The sequence below is a fragment of the Apostichopus japonicus genome, chromosome 12, assembly GCF_037975245.1.
Source record: "Apostichopus japonicus isolate 1M-3 chromosome 12, ASM3797524v1, whole genome shotgun sequence".
In the NCBI taxonomy this organism is placed as follows: domain Eukaryota; kingdom Metazoa; phylum Echinodermata; class Holothuroidea; order Aspidochirotida; family Stichopodidae; genus Apostichopus; species Apostichopus japonicus.
Genome location: NC_092572.1, coordinates 27,782,155 through 27,801,362, shown reverse-complemented (window position 1 = coordinate 27,801,362; position 19,208 = coordinate 27,782,155). Strand labels below are relative to the sequence as shown.

At 36.2% G+C, this 19,208-nt stretch overlaps 1 protein-coding gene across 2 annotated transcripts in view; it reads left to right on the top strand.

The window, feature by feature from the left end:
- LOC139977189 (uncharacterized) overlaps window positions 1-19,208 on the top strand; it is a 30,982-nt gene that overhangs the window by 908 nt on the left and 10,866 nt on the right. Inside the window, exons 2-8 of one of the 2 annotated variants that reach the window (XM_071986430.1) lie at window positions 9,552-9,708; window positions 9,858-10,063; window positions 10,643-10,758; window positions 13,918-14,398; window positions 15,336-15,493; window positions 17,247-17,475; window positions 18,366-18,790. In XM_071986430.1, the coding sequence (XP_071842531.1) occupies window positions 10,051-10,063; window positions 10,643-10,758; window positions 13,918-14,398; window positions 15,336-15,493; window positions 17,247-17,475; window positions 18,366-18,790 (1,422 nt within the window). In that variant the 5' untranslated portion in view covers window positions 9,552-9,708; window positions 9,858-10,050. Of the gene's footprint in view, window positions 1-9,551; window positions 9,709-9,857; window positions 10,073-10,642; window positions 10,759-13,917; window positions 14,399-15,335; window positions 15,494-17,246; window positions 17,476-18,365; window positions 18,791-19,208 lie in introns of both variants that reach the window. The other variant, XM_071986431.1, reaches the window with a different exon arrangement.

The window sequence follows — 19,208 nt, the reverse complement described above, 5'->3', positions numbered from 1 at the left end:
AGAGGCATACAGTTACCTAAAATTACCTTGATGTTTCAAAACACAGATATTTGATGTTTATAGCTTTAAACAAGGGATCAATTTGTAAGAATTAAGGAAATTAAATACAATTAATTTTAACTGTAAATCATATAACTAAACGAACATGCATGAAGTAGCAAAGAGTGTATTTGAAGGTCCTTTAAATATAATCTCCAACTGGCCTTTACAGACAATAGATACAGTTACATTCAAAAGTAAAAAATCAGGAGCACCATTCAATTAGTCAATTTTCATTCATGCACACTAAGGATACTTGATCCTAAGCTGAGATGATCAGCTATTTACCATATCCCTCTTACACCCTCATCTGCCCTGATCTGAAGTTTCCCTGCATCGTCATGAATTATGGATATGTTCAACCAAATCCATTGCCATTTCAGGGAAGGTAAACCTTTGGAAACTTTGACATTTTTGTTATAAAATGACCCAAACTGATCCTTGAATTTAACTTTCACTAGCCTGGTCAGTAACTTTTTGACCATAAACATAACTGCTTGAATTTGAGATTCAGCATATCAAATTGTCAAAGAAAACTGGAAATTTCCAATGCCATGGTTATTAGTCTGTTGCACAGATGACATAAATAGCAATGGCACAGTTTGCAACTTGGCTTACAGTACAATTATCATGTTGTCAGTATGGGTTAACAAACCATTTCAGGCAATTTAATCTAGTAATATAATTCTAATTGGTCTGGGTTGAAAGCGTGTTACACTCCCTTGAATCCCCTGATTATTTCAGGGTGTGGATAAGAATTTTTTTTTTTTTTTTAGGTTACTTGGTTTAAGTGTCACTAATAGGTGACGTGTATTCACATAAATTGCATACCAGCAGTTACCACATACTAAGTACTATTACATTGCAAACATTGGAAACCTGTTTTAGATATAATGCAATCTTGATTTCATTGACATTGGTTGTTGAAAATTCTTCAATTAAATTTTAATTTGCTGTCATTAACTAAACTTTTTAACAAGGATTAAATAAAGTAACATGTTAAAGCTTGGTGATCATGTGTACAGCAGAGCCACAGCTAAACTGTGCAAGCAACCTCCGAAGCCAAATGTGCTTGTTGCTTATGACATACTAAGTGTCCACTAATATTTGACAGTGAAATACTACAGTTCCTAATACACTTAAGATTGGAATCCATCACCATCCCGAGCCAATGGAATTGAATGAACCACACAATAGTTTCACTACTGCCAATTCTTCACAGATAAAGAAGAATACACATCTTTTATCACTAAATTTTCAATCATCTTACTAGTGTTTCAAATGTAATGTAGCAGAGTGTGATTTACTCTACATATGCCTGCACTCCAAAACCTACAATCTACTTCACCATGTAGCATGTAGACTCCTATGGCGGGCCATCAGTCTCAAATCATGGGAGATCGACTTATACCGATTTAAATCGACATATACCAGTTTCCTTCGACATATACCAGTTTCCTTCGACTTATACCAGTTTCATTCTACATATCATCGATTTAAATCGACATATACCAGTTTCATTCTACATATCATCGATTTAAATCGACATATACCAGTTTCATTCTACATATCATCGATTTATTTTACTTATCATCGATTTAAATCGATGATAAGTAAAATAAATCGATGATATGTCGAAGTAAACTGGTATATGTCGATTTAAATCGATGATATGTAGAATGAAACTGGTATATGTCAATTTAAATCGACATATCATCGATTTATTCTACATATCATCGATTTATTTTACTTATCATCGATTTAAATCGATGATAAGTAAAATAAATCGATGATATGTCGAAGTAAACTGGTATATGTCGATTTAAATCAATGATATGTAGAATGAAACTGGTATATGTCAATTTAAATCGACATATCATCGATTTATTCTACATATCATCGATTTATTTTACTTATCATCGATTTAAATCGATGATAAGTAAAATAAATCGATGATATGTCGAAGTAAACTGGTATATGTCGATTTAAATCGATGATATGTAGAATGAAACTGGTATATGTCGATTTAAATCGACATATCATCGATTTATTCTACATATCATCGATTTATTTTACTTATCATCGATTTAAATCGATGATATGTAAAATAAATCGATGATATGTCCATTTAAATCGACATCTACCAGTTTAAATCGATGATATGTCGAATTAAATCGGTAGAAGCCAATTTCCGTGGACTTATACCAGTTTCTAGCGTCTCAAATCGACATATACCTATTTAAATCGACATATCATCGATTTAGCTCATTAACATATTCCAAATCCCGATTTCGGTGATGATTGACATGTGGAGATACATCACGTGTAGTCACCTGACAAGGCGGGCGAGTAATTTAATAGTTCCAAAATTACGAAGCTAGCAAGGGTGTTCATCATGGTTATATGTCAATGGTAATTATGAACAATTACTTGCAAAAAGATTTCGGTGTAACAATAAGGCTGAAATAACTGATATGTCAATGACGTGCAATTATCTCAATGCAAACTGGGCTTGTCTACTCAAACACATGGCGCTATAGTATAGGAATACACATGCAACTGAATAGGCCCACAGTACGTACACAGATGCAATTACCTACTCCAGTTACACCATAAACAAAGATGATATTGTTCTGCAGTGAGGCCTACTGTAAGGTTACGTTTTAATGTAGCTAAGTATATACCCATGGGGTTTAACAGTTACAGTATTCAAGCTCAAATCATGCATTCCACTGTGCTCGTGTTTATTTTCAATTATTCGCCCGCCTTGTCAGGTGACTACACGTGATGTATCTCCACATGTCAATCATCACCGAAATCGGGATTTGGAATATGTTAATGAGCTAAATCGATGATATGTCGATTTAAATAGGTATATGTCAATTTGAGACGCTAGAAACTGGTATAAGTCCACGGAAATTGACTTCTACCGATTTAATTCGACATATCATCGATTTAAACTGGTAGATGTCGATTTAAATGGACATATCATCGATTTATTTTACATATCATCGATTTAAATCGATGATAAGTAAAATAAATCGATGATATGTAGAATAAATCGATGATATGTCGATTTAAATCGACATATACCAGTTTCATTCTACATATCATCGATTTAAATCGACATATACCAGTTTACTTCGACATATCATCGATTTATTTTACTTATCATCGATTTAAATCGATGATAAGTAAAATAAATCGATGATATGTAGAATAAATCGATGATATGTCGATTTAAATTGACATATACCAGTTTCATTCTACATATCATCGATTTAAATCGACATATACCAGTTTACTTCGACATATCATCGATTTATTTTACTTATCATCGATTTAAATCGATGATAAGTAAAATAAATCGATGATATGTAGAATGAAACTGGTATATGTCGATTTAAATCGATGATATGTAGAATGAAACTGGTATATGTCGATTTAAATCGATGATATGTAGAATGAAACTGGTATAAGTCGAAGGAAACTGGTATATGTCGAAGGAAACTGGTATATGTCGATTTAAATCGGTATAAGTCGATCTCCCATGATTTGAGACTGATGGCCCGCCATAGACTCCAGCCCTTCATACATTCTTAGCTAAATTGCAGTCAAGGCCAAAGTACTCTGAGTATGGAATAACCTGAATGCTATGTCCCAGTACAGTATCTTGGTACAGTATTGAGGTTCAGCTAATGTTATACAACTCTCCTTGAGCACGCTACTGCTTAGTTACATACAGAGAAAAATGTGAATTTTAATACCGACATCCCTTCCCTCTCCCTTTCTCCTCCAATATTATTAATATTGATTAAATGGTGTGTTGTGAAGCACATGTTATGTCACAAACAATTTTAAGTTTGCCTAATTTGGTTGAGAATGGTGGCATTCACTGATTTGCTGATGCCACATGTCCAACCATGCACCCCCATGCTCCTGGACACATTCAGATTTAAACAAGGCAACATTTACAATGAACACTCTGTATGTGCATGGATACAATGTCACATATGTGACCAAACAATGCCGGACAAGTGACTGGTTTAAGCAGTGGCGGCGGAACCGGGGGGGCTTGGGGGGGCTCAGCCCCCCCAATAAAAAAGTTGAGGGGGCAAATGCATGATAAGCCCCCCCAATATTTACCAAGGCTCCGAAACGTGCATCTGCCCATTTTTCAATGCATACTTGTCGATCTGTCCGATGCACACGTATACTATACAGGTGTAATAATTTTAGTAAATGCTGGAGGACCCTCGGCCCGTCCCCTGGCTATAGACCACATTGTCACCCCAACCGCTTCTTCACGCCCCGTGAAAAGTGGAAGCAGTGAGTGTGAGTACCGGTAAGCTCAACACAACTTCGTCTTAGGCCAATGACTTGCCTCATTTCAGCCAGTTCTCCAACATCCCCTTACTCAGTGGCGGAGCGTCCTGACGGACTCAAAATAGACTGCTGGCGCCCTTTTCAGCTTTTCACTACTTTTTAATTATTCGCGATTATTGACTATTTTATTGCGCTCTCATCTATCTATTGACATTTGTCATATTCTGTTGGTGTAATTTTCCGACAAAATGGCGACGACACCTATTTATTCTCCGTTTATCTGCAAATTAGCAAGACCCGGAGGCGAATTTCTTTTTCCTGAACCTTTCGGGCAGTGTACGTGGAGTTTAGCCAATCAGAGCGAGGCTGTGTTGATGACGTACTACTCAGTAAAGATGGAGGCGTGCTTACCAAAGGTTGAAGTGGGGAAATCACATTCGATAAGTCAACATAATTGTTGTACTACAGCAGATAGTATTAAGGTATGTAGGCCTTGCAATAATGACATATACTGAATCATTGTGCACAACTTACGTGACGTTTGCATCGGTTTCTTTGTTGAAAAACGGCGATGTATGATCGCTGTCTGATGTAAAAATTTACAATGTCTTCAGATGGACATGACACTGTACTCAGTACTGTAGTACTGGTACATTATAAAACTTACTGGTTTATATATTTACGAGTGACCCACTTACCTGTCTCCCCACAACCTATGCACCGCATTCTACCGTGTCTAGAATGCCCTGGTAATCTTTTAACACTGTACACCCTCACTGGCCCAAATGGCCTTCCTTCATTTTTCTACCCACAAAGTAGTATGTTACGTACTTACAGTTTACACACATGTACACAGCAATATTTGTACACACATATATAAGATGACCATGCACTAAAACCATGATATAACTTATAATATCGTATTTCAATTCATAATATAATACTTGGACATAACTACTTGGACATGAGAAAAAGTGGGGGGAAAATCCACACATGGGCTCGAACTCGCGGTCTTTCGTTTTCCACCTTATGTTATTGAAGCGACGCATTTACCGGACTGACCATCTTTACTGAGTAGTATGTCATCAACACAGCCTCGCTCTGATTGGCTAAACTCCACGTACACTGCCCGAAAGGTTCAGGAAAAAAAATTCGCGGCCCGGAGAGGGTCATTTCCTGCAATCTAGGGAGTATCTTTACTCAAAAAATATCTGTACGCTCCGCGCCAACCTGTGGTGGCGCTCCCATTAGATAGTGTCGAAAGTGCCCCTACAGACCATTCTTGCCCCCCCGCCCCCGACCAATACCCCTAGCTCCGCCACTGCCCTTACTACACTCAAGAAACGTCTTTGCGAGTACACTTCGAGTAATAGCTACTCTCTTAAAACACCATCGGATATACAAATAACAATGTTTTTACAGACTTTTACGTGCAATCAGAGAAATTGCAGGCTTGAGACCCATATTTTAGGGCTAGGTATTCGAAGCATAAAACACTCGGGAAGTGCCGTTTCCGGCCATCTGGGGGTTTGAAAAAACCCAAAATTTTCTTGTACGCTCCGCGCCAACCGATGGTGGCGCTCCGCTTAGATAGTCTCCACACATTAGCCCCCCCAATAATTTTTCCGTTCCGCCGCGCCTGGGTTTAAGTTAAAGGCAGTCTGTATGACTATATGTCCCAAATTATAGCATGATATAAATATAGGAGTTTTAAAATAAAAATACGTTCCTGGGGTGTTTACTCTCTAAATTGTTCTCTGACATCCTAAGTGAATGTACATGATGGGTGTATGTCTCATTGAGGTAATTAATTCCCTCCAGCCTCCAGGGTGTTAATAAAAATATTTTAAGAATTGTTACCAAAGGTAACCATATTTGAAAATCTGACATATTTGGGGCCAATACAGCATATCATTATATGCAACATGCAACTAGCAGATTTTAAGAGGAGCGGTGAACTTTTTACATGGAATGTGCTTTTTGAAAGATACATATTAGGTTATTAGGTTTCTTCAATCCTGTGAGTTACTTAGATATAATGCAATTGTTTTTATTACAAAATGCCATGATCAGCTTTATTTCAAGTAACACAAGTGACTGACCTTTGTGTGACCTAAGTAAGCATCTTAATGTTCTAATGACAGCTCAAGTATACTATTTCAAAGGGCCTTCAAGAGTGTATGTTAGTACTAACAGCTATCTACGGTTTTCTATCGAAGCTAAATGTAGCTATTAAGTGATGGGTCATTCCATATCAAATCACCAAATTTTGGGGTATGTTGTAGTTTGACATCTGAAAAATTCCCAAACTTTTTGTATGATTGGACCACCATGAAACAAGCATATTCTGAACATTTCAGTTGCATTTCTTTACAATTGGCCGATTTATCACACTTTGAAATTCCGCAATTTGTCGCCACCATGGCATTTTGACATTTTCTTGACTTTTGAGGTCTCATTTCTCAGCAATTAAACATTCTACTACCTTTCTATTACAGAAGCCTATAGAGTCTATCCCATAGAACAGGAAAATAAAAAATTAGGCTACAAAAATATTGTCTTGTTGAGTTAGGTCAACTTAAAAGTGTCAAAATATTCGATTTTTGTACTTTTCACTAAAAAATGTGCCATTTTTAGTGATGAATTGCTCCTAAACCATTGCTTCAGGGTACTTAATTTTTTCAGATGTTATTATTTCTAGTATAAACATTACAAAATAATGATTACAATGCTTTCCTATAATATGTTTGCAAGTTGTGCAACTCTTAAGTTGCTATTTCATGATGCGATTCAGCATGAGGTAGGGGTTTTGATGCTAATTTTTTACCAAAGTAACCATGTTAGAGCTGTCAGGGTTTTATACTTGAATTATTAGTATAAAGTTCTTACACCTCACCTTAACAAATTTCAGGGTTCTAGCTGTTCTCAATATTAATTTATGAAGTTGTTAAGTTGCTCAGATGTACAAAAGAGGTCGTCTTTGACGGCCAATAACTCAAAACGTGTCAAATTCAAAAAAATCTGATAATTTTTTCTCGAAGAGATATTGTACCACCCTGTTTGTACAAAAAATTTCAGGAGGGTGTTTTGCCATATTTTGAAATGAAAAATCCTCAAAGTTTGGGATTTCAACCAGTACATATATATGTATGTACAGTGTGTACAGTACATACACTGTACTGAGTGTATATGTACGGAGTGCCATGAGTGCCAGAAGACTATGTTTAAACCTAACACTAATATACACACTGTACATATACACCCAGTACAGTGTATGTACAGTACACACTGTACATAGATGTATGTACTAGCTGAAATTCATTTAATAGTAAAGTCTTCTAATTTAACCATTTGAATATGTACAGTGTGTATATTATACGTGTCATTATAACAGATTCATTGTTCTTAACTACTTCTACTAACATGCATCATATATATGTCCTATACAAACATTCCTGAGAGTGACCACAGCCCCATGCTTCTTAAGGTAGGTTGGTGGTTACAACAGGACATATTGTGGTTGCTAAAGGGAGGTGTAAAGTAAAATACTGTAGAATGAGTACAACATGTTACATCTCCCCTTTTCAGTTAAAATAAATTTAAGGACTCGGATGAGAAAAAATATACTTTTACCTAACACTGCATAACCATAAAATCAATTTCTAGCAAAGATTTGACAACTGGTTCTAGGTTACCAAATGACTATCGCTTCACTATCAGAAATAATTAAATTCCTTTGGTCACATTTCATAGTCACTGTGCCAACGTGGTTTTGTCTAAATTTGCTCTAATACTTCTTCATAAATCAGTGTTCGTGGTTTGGTCCTCTGAAGAGGTTTGTTCATTGTCAGAATTAACTATATCATTGTCGTCATAACTAAATGTTTCACCAGTTTGAAGTAAATGTTTGCGGTTGCGTCTATACTGTACACCTTCACCTGTCTCTACAATGTATGATTTGGGCTGTTCAGCATTAGATACAATAGTGACTGGTTTCCAACTTTTGTCAGTCTGTATATGTGAACATTATCTCCTGGTTGCAGTTCTGGTAATAGCTTTGTCTGTCTGTCAAAATAGGGTTTTTTTTTGTGTTTGTTTCTTCTCTACTAGTCTTTTGTGTACTGTCTCTGGCTTCAGTATTTTTGGCTTGAGTAAATGTTCAGTTGTTGGAAGTAGGGTCTTTGTCCTTCGTCCAAACAGTCGTTGTACAGGTGGTTCGAGAATATTATCTCTTGGTGTATTCCTGTAGTCTAATAAAGCTAGGTATGGATCTTGTCCACTTTACTTTGCCTTCATTAGCAAAGCCTTTGCAATCTGCATCCCTTTTCTCTGCCATGCCATTTCTCCAAGTTCTCAAAAGGAAGTGGTAAGATATCAATACAGTGCCATGGTCATTGGACTGTTGTACAGGTGGGGTACAACCCTCAGTCCGACAACTTTTCAGTCCGACAAGTTTTCAGTCCGAAAATGAAATACACGTTTTCAGTCCGAAAATAAAATACACGTTTTCAGTCCGAAAATAAAATACACGTTTTCAGTCCGGAAATGAAATACACATTTTCAGTTGAGGAATGAAAGGAGTTTTATTGCCATAATATCACCAATAAACTGTGAAAGCCTGAACCAATAGTAAAGAAATCGATTGAATCTTTCGTATTTGTCTGACATCACCGGCCTCAGCAAAGACTTAGGACCCCTTAACAACTATCAGTTCTACAAACATATGTAATCCGTTCTTTGCTCCTTAATCCGCTTCCTGTATAGTCATGGGTTATTTGGTTCAAATTCCATTAATGCCATTTACACTTACCTAGCGTCATACTTTCATTGTGTTACACTTTGTACTTTTCATTCGACTGCCAAGTGTGTAGACGAAAGTCCCAGGGGGACCGAAGATTCCAATATATTTTCTAAATATAATAAATATCATATATATATAAATATGTATATGTATATATATAAATATGTATATGTATATATATATATATATATACATATATATATACATATACATATTTATATATTTATATATGTATATAAATATAATATATATATATAAATATAAATATATATAAATATATATTTATATATATTTATATATATATATATATTTATTTATATATTTATTTATATTTATATTTACACTTTCAATGAAAACTTGTAAATATTTGCACTTTGCTTTGCAGTTTAGGAAGAGGCGTATTTGCAAGTCAAAAGTTTGAAAAGGGAGACTTTCTGCTCGAGTACTGTGGGAAACTGCTCACAGGGGAAGAAGGAGATACTAGAGCAAAACATTTCTACTGGATTCCGATTTTTCTTCAAATCCAAAGGACAGGAATTCTGGTGAGTAAAACATTCATTGATTCCTGTAAATATATTGGTAGCTTGTTCAATAGCAAAGTGGTGGCAGGTTATACTGCTGCCTTTTTTCTGTTATTTTTTCTGGTAAGAATATTTTATGTTGGCTTAATATGCTTTCGTCGTTTTCACAGTATTGAATGCTTCAGAAGAACCAAGTATTGGACCAACATTTGGGCGCTTGGTGAACCATGGCTAAAAAGATGAATTGAACGTTAAGCTAACTGTAGTTGACATTGAAGGCACTCCTGCATTGTGTTTATTTGCACTTTGTGATATTCAAGAAGGGGAAGAGCTGCTATACAACTATGGAGTCAAACACCTACCATGGCTGCAGCAACAGTCTAAGGTGCGTAGTACTCACTCCTTCAATGTCATATACTGTACCAAGCAAACCTACAGTTTGAGTAGTTTTCTTAAATGAAAACAGTTCAGTCTTGGGCAAAGTTATGGATGGATGTGAAAATTCTTATATACACTTATCTGTTAAAGTTGGATTTATACAAACATGTTCAAGTTGTTATCTAGCTGTAATAAACATATTTAAAGGTAGTTTGTGTTGTTTTAATGTTGCACACATAGAGTATATGTGCACAGCAAAGGTGCATCATCTGTATTTTAACAAACTTCCAAACAAGGAACTAATATGTATCTATAGTCCCTCGAAGTGTGACATGATTATCTTAAATATTGCACTGAATGGCCAAATACCCTAACCATGAAATGTTTATGACAAGGGGGTTCTTCTCTTATTCGTAATTGCTGACATGTTGTATTAATTTTGGGGTTGCAAAAGATTGCTTTCTTTTAGCCTAGTACACAAAATCCTTGCCTTTTTATTGATTGACTGTCCCAATCATGATGCCATGCGGCTCTTGGTCTCAATCATGTCGCTTAATGGTGTTAATTACTTTAATTAAGGTTTCCATCAATGCAGCCAAGAATAGAAAAGAAACAGAGAGTGACAAAGAATCAGGGAATGGAGATGAAACAATGGATGAAAGAGATCATGCAGATAATATTAAACCATTTCAGGTGAGTAACAAATGTTTTTCTACTGGAAATAGCAATCTTCAAAATACTGCTAACATAACATTGTAGTAAAAGCTTCGTAGAGACAATTCATGCAAGGATCTGTAAATAGAAGTGTTAAGACTATCTTACAAGTGTACATACTTCTGCCTGTGTTTGTCTAGCAAACTTTATTTGGATGAAGACATTGTTGAGCATAGATTCCAATGTGTTGAAGTTTATTCATTAGCCTCCTATATTTTCAAGTATACACCTTCAATATGGTCCTTGGTTTGTAGACTGTGGACTTAAATATGACTGATTAATTCAGGATATCTGTGGTAGTTAGAAAACAAAAACCTTTAATGATGGTCTAGTGTTTGAGAGTGGATTCTAACCTCGCTGTTACATTGACTTTGTCAAATCATATCCACCTAAACGTACAGTGTTTACCTAATGACCCTTACTATGGTCCTGTGTTTGAGGGTGGATTCTAACCTGTCTGTTACAGTTACTTTTATATGGCTACTGAATGTACAGTGTATACCTAATGACCCTTACTATGGTCCTGTGTTTGAGGGTGGATTCTAACCTGTCTGTTACAGTTACTTTTATATGGCTACTGAATGTACAGTGTATACCTAATGACCCTTACCATGGTCCTGTGTTTGAGGGTGGATTCTAACCTGTCTGTTACAGTTACTTTTATATGGCTACTGAATGTACAGTGTATACCTAATGACCCTTACCATGGTGACATGGTCCTGTGTTTGAGGGTGGATTCTAACATGTCTGTTACAGTTACTTTTATATGGCTACTGAATGTACAGTGTATACCTAATGACCCTTACCATGGTCCTGTGTTTGAGGGTGGATTCTAACCGTTACAGTTACTTTTATATGGCTACTGAATGTACAGTGTATACCTAATGACCCTTACCATGGTGACATGGTCCTGTGTTTGAGGGTGGATTCTAACCTGTCTGTTACAGTTACTTTTATATGGCTACTGAATGTACAGTGTATACCTAATGACCCTTACCATGGTGACATATGGTCCTGTGTTTGAGGGTGGATTCTAACATGTCTGTTACAGTTACTTTTTCATGACCACCTGAATGTACAGTGTATACCTAATGACCCTTACCATGGTCCTGTGTTTGAGGGTGGATTCTAACCTGTCTGTTACAGTTACTTTTATATGGCTACTGAATGTGTAGTGTATACCTAATGACCCTTACCATGGTGACATGGTCCTGTGTTTGAGGGTGGATTCTAACCTGTCTGTTACAGTTACTTTTATATGGCTACTGAATGTACAGTGTATACCTAATGGCCCTTACTATGGTCCTGTGTTTGAGGGTGGATTCTAACTTGTCTGTTACAGTTACTTTTATATGACTACCTGAATGTACAGTGTGTACCTAATGACCCTTACTATGGTCCTGTGTTTGAGGGTGGATTCTAACCTGTCTGTTACAGTTACTTTTTCATGGCTACTGAATGTACAGTGTGTACCTAATGACTATGGTCCTGTGTTTAAGAGTGGATTCTAACCTGTCTGTTACAGTTACTTTTATATGGCTACTGAATGTACAGTGTATACCTAATGACCCTTACCATGGTCCTGTGTTTGAGGGTGGATTCTAACCGTTACAGTTACTTTTATATGGCTACTGAATGTACAGTGTATACCTAATGACCCTTACCATGGTGACATGGTCCTGTGTTTGAGGGTGGATTCTAACCTGTCTGTTACAGTTACTTTTATATGGCTACTGAATGTACAGTGTATACCTAATGACCCTTACCATGGTGACATATGGTCCTGTGTTTGAGGGTGGATTCTAACATGTCTGTTACAGTTACTTTTTCATGACCACCTGAATGTACAGTGTATACCTAATGACCCTTACCATGGTCCTGTGTTTGAGGGTGGATTCTAACCTGTCTGTTACAGTTACTTTTATATGGCTACTGAATGTGTAGTGTATACCTAATGACCCTTACCATGGTGACATGGTCCTGTGTTTGAGGGTGGATTCTAACCTGTCTGTTACAGTTACTTTTATATGGCTACTGAATGTACAGTGTATACCTAATGGCCCTTACTATGGTCCTGTGTTTGAGGGTGGATTCTAACTTGTCTGTTACAGTTACTTTTATATGACTACCTGAATGTACAGTGTGTACCTAATGACCCTTACTATGGTCCTGTGTTTGAGGGTGGATTCTAACCTGTCTGTTACAGTTACTTTTTCATGGCTACTGAATGTACAGTGTGTACCTAATGACTATGGTCCTGTGTTTAAGAGTGGATTCTAACCTGTCTGTTACAGTTACTTTTATATGGCTACTGAATGTACAGTGTATACCTAATGGCCCTTACTATGGTCCTGTGTTTGAGGGTGGATTCTAACCGTTACAGTTACTTTTATATGGCTACTGAATGTACAGTGTATACCTAATGACCCTTACCATGGTGACATGGTCCTGTGTTTGAGGGTGGATTCTAACATGTCTGTTACAGTTACTTTTTCATGACCACCTGAATGTACAGTGTATACCTAATGACCCTTACCATGGTCCTGTGTTTGAGGGTGGATTCTAACCTGTCTGTTACAGTTACTTTTATATGGCTACTGAATGTGTAGTGTATACCTAATGACCCTTACCATGGTGACATGGTCCTGTGTTTGAGGGTGGATTCTAACCTGTCTGTTACAGTTACTTTTATATGGCTACTGAATGTACAGTGTATACCTAATGACCCTTACCATGGTCCTGTGTTTGAGGGTGGATTCTAACCTGTCTGTTACAGTTACTTTTATATGACCACCTGAATGTACAGTGTATACCTAATGACCCTTACTATGGTGACATGGTCCTGTGTTTGAGGGTGGATTCTAACCTGTCTGTTACAGTTACTTTTTCATGGCTACTGAATGAACAGTGTATACCTAATGACCCTTACTATGGTCCTGTGTTTGAGGGTGGATTCTAACCTGTCTGTTACAGTTACGTTTTAAAATCATGGCCACCTGAGTGTAAAGTGTTTACCTAATTAGCATATACAGGTCTCTTGGAAGAAGTTATGTTAAAATAACTGTTGGATGTTCTTTCTCTCAAGTCAGTGTTTTGTTAGAAATTGATTTAATGCAATTGAATTTTGTTCTTTATTAGAACCAACAGCGATGGGCTCTTCAGTTAGAGCAGCTCCTAAACAAAGACTCTGGAGTTTGTGTCAAGTCAATTGGGCGACTTTCTTTCAGCAGGCAGTACAAAATTGCTGAAGGTAGCAATGGCGCACAAATTTTCATTGGACTGGTAGATGAGCAATGGCCTGTAGCAATCAAAAGACTGCACCAGGGCACCCACTCTATGGAACAAAATGTTAATAAAGTGCTTAATGAGGGCATGCAAGGATCAAAGCATTTGCTAAGAAACACACTTTCAGAAGAAGATGATGACTTTCTCTATTTATCTTCACCCCTTTGTGAATATAACTTAGAGGAAATAATTGAAAACAAGGGGAACCCATTAAGACCTCAGCTCACAGCAAACAAAAGAGCATCTCTAACTTATCAACTTATGCTCGGCATTGCAGAATTGCATCAACTGAACATTCTCCACCGGGACTTGAAACCAAGAAATGTTCTCTTAGGTAAGCAGTCACAGGGCTTGTTTGAGAGTCATTTCAGAATGTTGTATTGAGTATTAGAGATTTCCATTCCATGGTGCTGGTCATTAACTTGTTTGTATCAAATTCAACACAACTTTTGCACAGCATTACAAAAACCAACAGCAGAAGAGCCATGCATGATTGTAATTTTGGTCACAGGTCAATGAGAATTGCCCTCAATTTTAAGCATGCTAAAACTGTTAGTCCCAGTTTGCCTTCAAGTTATCACTCTCAGTATTGATTTATATTTTACAGTCAAATCTTTTGAATGATGTTATTCATTCCAAATTTTTGGTTAATACACATAGTGCTAGAAAATTTGAAATTTTCATTTAAACATTAAGAATGATAACTTTTGTTTACATTGCAATTTGCTATGTGAGTGTCATTCAGGGCTGCCCAACAGCCAACTAGTAAATTGAATATCAAAACAATCTGCTTGCTTGTAAACAGAGATAAAGATAAAGGTGTGATTACAGGATCACACAGGCAAAGAAATAGGCAATTCATATTCTTTCAGTTTGTTTACATCAAATGCATAATGGGAATTATATAAAGGAATACCTCCCAGTGGTTCTTTCTTATTCGCCAAAATAAGCAATATATATTATTTAAAGTCTCAGTGAGGAAAAGTACCACCGAGCAGATGAGGTAGAATTAAATTTGTAAATGTCCATATATCATTTTACCAAGTTAAAGCCACAAACATTGCAGTGGTTTTAAAATCATGTAGAAGAAACTTTTAATTTAATAGCTTTACAGCTTCAATTAAAACAGAAAATCATATATAAAGGTATAATTTTATTTTATTAGTTATGTAAAAGTAACAATAGTCACCTTTCTGTGCAGAAATCAAATTGTCTTTTATGGATTTATTGTCTATACTAATTGCACATTAATTGCTTTTGTTTGTTCATAGATCACAATGAAAAGATACTTCTGGGAGATTTTGGTATTTCTAGACAATTTACCCATGGCACTACCCTTCTTACAAAAGCAATGGGAACTCTCTGCTGGACAAGTCCTGAAAACACCAGCAACAATCGTTGCTGGTACAAGAAGTCATCTGATAACCAGGTGAGACATAACAACTATTTGCTTTGATTAACAGGATTGCTGCTGTATTTGAGCCACTGTCAAGCTACTTAAATATATCTTGGCAGTAAAAAAATTACTCACAAATTGATTTAAACTGTCTGTTTCAGCCAGTGTTTGTTTAACGAGGGAATAGTGAAGTATATACTTTATCCAGTCTATTCTTTATGTCATTATGTTGGTTGCACTTACATACCACTTCCTTGAGATTAGACATGTTAATTACATAATAAGTATATATATTTCATTTTCAAGATATCAATATAAAATGTGATAGCTTTTGCAATGATCCTGCTATTGCTTTCATACAATTACTGTTAGGTCAATAATATATGAACAGTGAAGCCCTGTTTGAAGAGTTGACTATTATATATTTTGTCACAAAAAAATCAATAGAATGGACAAGCTCTTGATTTTGGGACAGTAGGATTTTCCCGTAGAGACAGAAAGTTTTCCTGGTAAAGAAAGATGACGAGAGAAAACAATACAAGTTCTTGTTTTACACTACAGGACTTACAGTACATTTGTACAATGATTATAAGCCACAATTGAAAATTGGAAATGAGACAACTGTGGGTGATTTCACATTGTTTTGCCATGCACTCCATAAGTCATGGGATAACTTCATTTGCCATGACAGTAATACTTTTTGCCATGGAAGGTTTATTTAGCCCTGTTAGCTTATTTGCAAATTAAGAAGGGTCACTGTTCGGTGGACGGTCGCCTCTGGTAATGTGATTGTGGAATCTATTATTCATATGCCTCATTCTTGAATATTGTTAACTCCATGTTATTTTCAAGACTACTTCTGATCAGTGATAAAGCATGGAATTGGGTAAGGAGTATAACGCTTCTCCACTTTACTCCTACTTAGTGTTACATAGATTACAAATAATCAATCTTAATAACTGTTATGAAAACACCTTGTCCAATCTACATAGATCTAACTACTCATCCATGCAACAACCTCTCTTTTCTTCTTAGATTATAAACACCATGTTATCAAATGACTCTTTTATGCTAAAATAAATTATTTGTATAATAAAACACTTCCCAAACAAATTTTCAATTGAAATGTAATTGTGTTGGATTGTATTACCTCGACATGTGCTTGCCTTGCATTCTAATTACTATCTGATACACAGAGAATTTGGCCCAACATCCCAAAATATCATGATTGCACAGACTGTATAATGTACACTTAAAACTTTAACAGGTTTCTGTCCTTCAAAACCAATTGCATAACTATCCATGCGATCATAACTGTCATAACATTTTGTAAAAGTTGAGTGCATGATACCTAAACAACTGGTTTGCAGTGATTTTTTCCCCATAAGCAATGCAAAATATGTTAGTCACTGGATGGTGGAAATCTTTAAAATTGACTTCACTTCTCACTAACCTGTCTCCACACAACTACTGCACCACTATCTATTTAGTTATTTCTGTGAAGACAAATGCCACAAGCATCTCTACTGTACAGGAAACTGGCAGCAATCTGACAACATTATTATACAATATTTTTACTTTTTTATGCCATAAATCATTAAACAGTCAATTTTCAAAATGATTTTCAGCGGTACGTTAGTTATCTATCCACTACTAAGGAGACGGTCTTGAAAAAAAGGAAATCTTCAATCTCACTTTTTGAAATTGATTAACATACAATTTAAACAATACATTTGAAAGTTATGATCAATTTTAATTATTTTGTAAGTATTTTTCCTTCTTTCAGATGTTGGCATGCCTCATGTATTACATTTTGAGTGATGGACATGTCCCATTCGAAATCACAGTGCCTTACACTGATCAGCCAGAAGGTGTGGTGACAAACATGAAAAAGGGTCAATATAGCCTTAAACATCTTGGAACACATGACACTTTTCAGCCACTATTGGAAAACATGCTTAACAGGGATGAAAAACTGAGGCCCACTGTTGAGGATTGCATAGCATTTTATGAGGGTAAGTTATTAGGCTAAAACTTCTATGCCTCAGCATTGACTGAGTAAAACCTTCAACACTGCTTGATTTAGGGTTGGTTAGGTGAAAGCAGATTAAGAAGCAATTCTTAAAAACTGGTATGTTTAAAGTATGAAAGTACGGTATAAATATGAATTCAAAACTGTCAAAGGTACGTATACCTCTCAGAAAGTGCTTTTCAGAGTTTTCATGTATTGTTTGTTTTGAATGTAAATATTGTTTTGGAGCTCACCTACATTTCTTGTTTCACAAGCTTTTAGTTCTTACAGAGCATATAGTAAGGCCACAAAAGTTGTGTCATTAAATAGATTGTTGGATAACCAACCCACAAATATAGCATATATACTTACAAATATGTACCAAGAACACAGTCAAAGACAAGTAACAGTGCAGTAATGCTGGAGCAGTGCCATACAATTAAAACTGCACAATTCCCAATTGTTCTCAGCTTGGGATATTTGTAAATGCTTGTTATTACATTTATATATCAATGAAATGGCGGGGCTTCAATTAATTTGAAAGTCTTTATGAATTTTGCAAGTGACTATGCAGCTGGATTGAAGGATTCTACTGTCTTTGGAATTCATCAGTTGAATACTAATTAAGTTGAATGATCAAGAGGCATATATATATATATATGTATATATATATAAATATATATATTGCAATTCAAGGACGAGTTTGATTAAAAGTTGATTTTACAAAATGTTTGCATATAAGCAGGCATGTATCTGTTTAATTGTTCACTGTTTTGGGGCATCAAATCTGCCAATATATGGCCTGTTTATATGAACCATTGGCCACTTCAGCTATGTCGAAAATCACTCTGATCTTTGTGTTGTTATCATATTCAATTATTTTTTCTTGTTTAGAAAATCATCTCAATCCTGATAGTTGCACCATACAATATTGTGCAGACACCAAAAATCAAAGTGATCCTTTGCCAGACCAGATGGATGCAGAGACTGTCCCTAGTGGATCTGCAGACACCAAAAATCAAAGTGATCCTTTGCCAGACCAGATGGATGCAGAGACTGTCCCTAGTGGATCTGCAGACACCAAAAATCAAAGTGATCCTTTGCCAGACCAGATGGATGCAGAGACTGTCTTTAGTGGATCTGCAGACACCAAAAATCAAAGTGATCCTTTGCCAGACCAAATGGATGCAGAGACTGTCCCTAGTGGATCTGCAGACACAAAAAATCTAAGTGATCCTTTGCCAGACCAGATGGATGCAGAGACTGTCCTAAGTGCATTCTCATTTGTGTCAAGTGGCTTAAAGCATCGGTCCCAGCAGGTGAGTGGTATTCTGTCCATTGACATGTGTGTTAACTTAAGAAACTTTCTGTTATCAAGACCATATGTCAGGACACACTCACACAGCTGATACCTATTTTTATGAAAAGGGAGATAAATATATCCTTCCTATTGCTGTACAGTTTTTTGTTTATGCGTGTGTTGGGGAATATTTTGTCAGAGTTTGGGTTATCAACAGCCATTTTGACAACAACAGGCAGATTTAGGGATCTTTTCAAAACTTGAAGGCAAGTGGAAACAACATACTGTAAACATTTTTGCTCTCCATACCAAACTTAACTTTGCTAATGCAATATGCATATAGGTTAGGCCTATTCATTCATTGCAGGGTGAGTTGTATTATTCGGTGCAGGCTGTCCATTATTGTGCTCTTATCTTTAATCTTAAGGACTTTTTGG